At 41.6% G+C, this 6358-nt stretch overlaps 1 protein-coding gene across 1 annotated transcript; it reads right to left on the bottom strand.

Annotated features, from left to right (window-relative positions):
- Window positions 1-682: 682 nt before the first annotated feature.
- On the bottom strand, window positions 683-3414 carry BCL10 (BCL10 immune signaling adaptor). Its single transcript, XM_057429028.1, has 3 exons — window positions 3273-3414; window positions 2233-2521; window positions 683-1180 (listed from the first exon to the last, which is right to left on the bottom strand). Exons 1-3 carry the CDS (start codon window positions 3312-3314, stop codon window positions 813-815), a joined length of 699 nt encoding a protein of 232 aa, XP_057285011.1. The 5' UTR covers window positions 3315-3414; the 3' UTR covers window positions 683-812.
- Window positions 3415-6358: the final 2944 nt, after the last annotated feature.

Genomic DNA, 6358 nt, shown 5'->3' on the forward strand with positions numbered 1-6358 from the left:
TTACAGCAGTTTACATTCCTCTTCCAGCACTGAGAATTTATATTTAAAGTGTACATCAAATCGGAAATCTGTCACTAATACACAAGAATAATATGCTAAGACTTGTGGAAGTACATTTGCTAACTCAAATCACTGTGATACCGAGTGCCTTTTGATTGACTAGTAGGATAAAGCTGAGACAATTAAAAGACCTCTTGCAAGTGTAACTACAGATTTGGGTTTTCAGTTTGGATTTTGTTTCGCAAGTGGAGCTGCCCACACCTACATAGACGGCAAATGTTTCTCTGTAAGATAAATTTTAATTCAGTAAATGAGTTCAAGCTTTTTGGTAAGTAAGCTTAAGCTTTTAGTTCAGGAAGTTATTTTTCAATACTCGGTGTCTTTCCTAACCATGTTTCCCAATTTACCCGTCATGAAAACATTTAAAAAAGTAGATTTTTAGTTTCTGGAGGAAGAAAAAAAACCTGCTTATATTATGGATCTGCAGCTAACTGAAATATTAAATACACTGGTTTAAAAAATAACCCTTTGCTCATATAATACTAATACCATGATCTTTTGGAAAACAGCTCCCAGAGAACATTAAATCTAGCAGCTCCAGTCACCAAATTATTAAAAAAAAAAAAAAACAACAAAAAAAAACCACCAAAAAAATCCCCCAAACCAAACCAAAACGTTACTTCTTAAAACCAGTAAATGGATTGTTACCTCTGATTTTGCTAGTTAGCAGTTTGAAAATATTGCTTTAACCTTTACGAGCCATCACTCAGAGTTTCAGTACCATCTGGATGAACAGACAAAAGTCACTACGTTCACTGTGGTTGAACAGAACGTGATCTTAAAGGCAGAAAACAATTTTCACTTAAACTACTACATGGTTCTTGCTGCTCTGCCTGGAGCTCTGGGGGGAGTGGGGGAGCACCGGGGTCTCCAGGCCCTGGAAGGGTGGCTGAGAAAACAGCACTCTCTGCGTTTCCCATCTCTGTGATAGGTAAATTCATTGAGTGAAGAGAGACAGCAGACACAAACGCGGCAGTGCTGTAATCTTCTTCTGGGTGATGTATCTGGGTAGATTCTTTGTCTTTTGTTTTATCAAAAAAATTAGATTCATCAGAATATGATCTAGAAAGATTATTTGTTCCTCCGTACAGTGAAGTCATACAGGTGCTGCAGCTTAGACCTATGACAAAAAACAGACTGGAGTTAATTACAGTGTGGTGGTGCACTTTTAAAACTCTGCTCTGATTTAGTATCAGATTGTCAGAGATCAATTGTCTGTAATTTTAACATATAAATCTCTTCATCTCACCTGTGACATCCCAATATTATTAACAAATTTAAAACATGCAGGTTATCCAGGATGATGTGAATGATTTCTCTGGATCAGCCGTAACAAAAACACACCATAATTTAAGCTTCATTTTAGGAAGTCACTATAGACCTTAAACGCATCTTTTGATAGATTTTTCTCACTGCGTTCTTCAAACTTCTAAAAGCTTCAGCTACATGGTTCTGCTCCAAAGTGGACCGCATTTAAAGGCTGTTTTACCTGAAACTAGGGTTAGAATGTACTTCTTCCTTTATTTCTCTTCTGATGGGTGTGGAAGGGAAAGTAAGGGTTTTGGTTTAAAGGGCTTATACTTTATCTGCCTTAAAATATGAGTACATATAGTCACTTCAAACTTTGTGTGTCAACAAAATCTGTCTGTTTCAAACAACACCTGCATACACTTAGAGCATCTAATTCTAAGTTCTGGCACTGAACGCACACGGGGGAATTCCCCTCAGGTTGCATTTGCTGGCTTATCTTCTCATGAGGCACAGAACTTAACAAAACCAGAGCATCCTGCCACTGCAGCAAATGGCTTCAAAAGAAATGCAAGAACCACCTATTTTGAGTTCCTCACAGAAAACAAAACTGAAATGTGAAGGAAGATATCATAACAACACATGATAGGTTTTGGGTTTTTTTTTTTTGCAATTTATTATTTATGATGCGTTCGGATAGTAAAAAGGCAGAGCCAGAACATGTGCCCTACGATCTTACACCCAAAGAAATCAGTGATATTTCCAAGATTGTCCCCCCAAACATAAAGGGGGAAAAAAAAACCAAACCAACCAACCAACCCCATCTGTACTAAGAAACGTGATCTCAGTAACTGTTGGAGATTAATGTTGCAAACCCTCAAAATAAAACTTATGTCTTAGAAAATATTATTATAAACGTCTTACCTTTGAGAGCTTCAAGTTTTTCATTTTTGACCTTCAAAACTACATCAGTTATCCTTTGTAACAGGAAGTTTTGTGTTCTTTCCCGTCTGATAGATTCAACCAAAGCATCTAGTCCCTTTGGGTTTTCTGCCAAGTAGTCCAGTAACTTCCCAGTTTTCTTCCTACTGGAAGATCGAGAAGAAATTTCTTCTGTGTCCTCTCTAGTGAGTATTTTCCTTGAACGTAGGTAATCAAAGTGTCTCTCAGCTATGATTTTATCACATAGGTAAGGACGCATCCTTTCTAATGCCTGAAAAACAAAATAAACTAGTATTAGCCAGTCTCTCCATTTATTTAGAAGCCTGTATTTGAAACCTGTATGATTCTGATACAGGTTAAGGAAACAATTGTTAAAGCATCCCCTCCTATACTGACCGACTTATTTGTAGTCATCAAAACAAAAATATTCTTCGACCACATTGTTCAGAGGGTGCATATAAGAACGTCACCAGGATGTAAATTCTACTAATTTTGAGCTGTACATTAACAAACCTGCTTGATGCCAACACTGGAACAGAATTAATGCATGTTCACAACTCTCTGGTTTCAGTATCTACTGTTCTATAAAGATAAGAGTCACAAATGACATCTCTGTGTTTGAAAAACAAGCTCTTGTTTCATAGGATACCACAAAAATTGTCAGTTTCTCCTGCCAACATTTTTCACTGCGCAGAATTACACAAGTCAGATACCCATGAGCTGATTATTACCAGTGTGAAAATATAAAACAACACCCCCAGTATCAATTGATTTAGAAGAATCAAAAAAATCCCCAAAACCACAAAAACTTGAGCACCAGAAGGAAAAGCACCTTTACATAAAGCCATGAGAAGAGATGGAAAGAAACAAATCTTTCCTGAAAGAAGTATTCAAATAACCTCCTACTTTTTGAGATTAGATTCCATAACAGCAGCATTTAAAAATTAACAGTTTTTAAATCATTGCCTTATAGCCATTTACTAGCTCAGTAAACAGAAGCAGAAGAAAAGCTAAAGACTTACTTTAAGACAAATTATTTCAAACAGCAAAATCCTGCCTGGCATACTGGTGCTAGGGAAAGCACCAATAACTCTTAAAGAAAAAACTTCCTGTACTGCTCCACTAAGTATAGCAGAGGTTAAATGTGTTCTAGTTGCTCTTTAGGACCCAGCAAATACCAAGCTAACAGCCTGTGGTTAAAGAGCCACAGCTGTTAAAAAAAACATCAGGTGAGCATGCATGGAAGATAAAGGAAGACTTCCTGTCATAGACTATCACCACTAAATTGTAAGCCCAAAAATGAAAAGTGCAGCTCCATGGTGGACCATTTAAGTGCAAGAAGCACTCCCCCCTGCACAGAAGTTGTGGGTTCCCACCCTTTCCCGTGTACTGGTGGATGAGAGGATCCAGTCAAGAAACTGAATCGGGGCTTTTTTCCCCCCTCTCCCACAGCCAGATTTGTTACCCAATACAGCTGAATGTGCAGTCAGACTAGCATTACTGGTGGCGTAACAACTACAATAAGAGCAGAAGAGTGCAACAGTACAGCTTATATCAATTTAGGCAGCTCTGGAAGTGTCCAATTCCAACAATCCCATGACTGAATGGTTGCAAATGTAAAAGGCAATACAGATTTCTTTGGCTCCCATGGAAATGTCATCCTATCACCAGAAGGGTCAGTCAACAAACTCTGAAATGTAAGTCAGTCAACGCTTCAACATTAAAAGAATAGAGTTGTCACTGAATAGAAAGACTACTGTGTTCTCACTAACATCTTCCAGTAATGAGTCTTTCACTCTATGAAGTGTGTATGCTCTGAATTCCCCTCTACACTGCCCTCAAGTTAACAGTTTATGAGGGACAGAAAGAGTAAATATATTAAACCAGAAGATTTAAATGTACTTGGCTTTGTATCAATGATTTTGCATGGCTCACTGCCTCCTTCCCACATAAGACTCCAGCCTTTACAACTCCTCCTCTACACAAGCTTAGCCAGACCAAGTTATCCATGTAAGTCACCTTTCTGAGGTATGCTGTCACATAATGCACACGGTATGTCTGATAACGCAGCACTGGTGTTTGAAGTGATGCTACCAGAGGCACATGAACGGCTCTGAAACAGCAAAGTGAATGTTTACACTGAACCAGCACTTTGTATCATGAAACTGCAACATCTAAAATATGAGAGAAGCAGCTCTGAAGTCAGATTCACTGGACTGTATTTTGATGATAAAATCAATGTTATTTATTTCTACAAACGAGGCTTCCATCAAGTTCCAATTACTATGGGATACTCTGTAAGATTAAGTATACATGACCTTCTGTAAGATGCAGCTGTGAATTCAGTCACTGACACACTGACATAGAAACATAGAATAGTTAGGGTTGGAAAGGACCTTAAGATCATCTAGTTCCAACCCCCCTGCCATGGGCAGGGACACCTCACACTAAACCATGCCACCCAAGGCTTCGTTCAACCTGGCTTTGAACACCGGCAGGGATGGAGCATTCACAACCTCCCTGGGCAACCCATTCCAGTGCCACACCACCCTAACAGGAAAGAATTTCCTCCCTATATATATATCATGTTCATGTATTCACACGTATCACGTTTATACATATGCTTGATTTATCTTGGTCCTATATATGATTTTTTTGGTGTAACAACTAGATGCTAAGTATTCCAGTATTACCTTGCAGGTCCACAGAAGCAAGTAGTAACTTGAAAAACATGCCTCACAAATCCATGACAAAGCATTTAAAGAAAATTATGTATGGATAAAACCAGTAAAAAACCTAAACCCAAACTCCAAACATTCTTTATTGTTCTTTAAAAAGCACTTAAAACCGTGAATAAGTCAAACATAGGACCCTAAATTTACAAAAAGATGCATAGCTAGCAGTAACTGATAAACTGCCGATGTCCCACCTCCGGGGAGAGGCGAGGAACCCCGCGCGGCGCAGCTCGGCTCGGCCCAGCCCGGCCCGGCCCGGCCCTGCTGCTGCACTCCCGCCTCCGCGCCGGCCTCCCCCGCTCGGGCTCCTGCTCCGACGCGGCTTCCGCTGCCCCCGCCCGTGCCGTGCCCCGCCGCCCCGCGCCCTGACGCCGGTCTGCGGCGGCTGAGGCGAGGGGCCTGAGGCGGGTGGGGGTTCTTCCCGTCAAGGGCTGCCTTTCTGTGGGCCATGCACAGGGCGTTGTCAGCTCTTCAGTAACCACACTGGATAGCGAAGGGGCTGCCTAGAGCTATAAAGGACAGGACGGTAATGACTGTGCCCGGTGGCGGGGCTGACTTCTGCAGAACCGGCTGTCATAAAGCACAGCCAGGCTCCGGGCTGGCTGCCAGCAAGGACCCGAGCGGCTCCGTTCCCTGCTGCTGCTGCTCACCAAGAGCTACCTCTGGCTCACCCACACCAGCCCTGGTTGCTGGCGGTGTGGCAGCACGCCGCTGCTCACAACCCAAGTTCTTCCGTGGCGTTACTCCCACCTTATCGGGAATTGCTGCCTCTATTTGCTGTAGTGCATTTGAATTGCTCAAAGCTGTCTCTGTATCTCTGGATTAAACATCCGAAGTACAAAGTAAACGAGTGCTTGTCTCCTGTTTTGCTGCTCACAGGGCTGCAGGGCAGGCTGGTGTTTGCAAGCCCAAGTGCCTATGCTAATTTTCCCTAACCTGTGCTAGGCACCCACATATGTGGAAAGGTTTCAAATTCCCTGATGATTCCAGTGAGCTGCTTGCAGCACGTCTGAGAGAGAGACAGGCATCTTCCCAGCTCCCATCCTTGCTCATTTAACGAAATGCTTTACAAGTCCTCATCTTCAAGGTGCCTAATATACTGTAGACATTGCTGGCTCTGTTCAATACTGCTGATGAAAACAGTCATCGTGCATTCTGGATTTAGTGTATTTTATAACTGTGCTCAGTGAGAGGTGCAGTTCAAAGACACGTGATATCTGGAGGGTTAGGCTTCTGGATTCCTGAGCCACACATGGGACAAACTAAAATGAATTCACTTCAGCCATTGGGAAAAGAGCACGTGAATAGAGAATACAGGAACAGAATATATTTTAGCAGACTTAATGCCAATAAACCCTAACAGGATTTAATGG

This window comes from Pezoporus wallicus, unplaced genomic scaffold (genome assembly GCF_028554395.1).
Source record: "Pezoporus wallicus isolate ANWC-B61680 ecotype Strahan unplaced genomic scaffold, APGP_CSIRO_Pwel_v1 contig_593, whole genome shotgun sequence".
NCBI lineage: Eukaryota > Metazoa > Chordata > Aves > Psittaciformes > Psittacidae > Pezoporus > Pezoporus wallicus.

Bases quoted from the DNA above. Each gene is read 5' to 3' on its own strand.
- BCL10 (XM_057429028.1), bottom strand. From the start codon at position 3,314: ATGCCAGGCAGGATTTTGCTGTTTGAAATAATTTGTCTTAAA. The intron at 2,522-3,272 runs GTAAGTCTTTAG...TTTGTTTTTCAG, and splicing joins TTGAAATAATTTGTCTTAAA to GCATTAGAAAGGATGCGTCC. The intron at 1,181-2,232 runs GTAAGACGTTTA...TTTTTGTCATAG, and splicing joins AAAACTTGAAGCTCTCAAAG to GTCTAAGCTGCAGCACCTGT.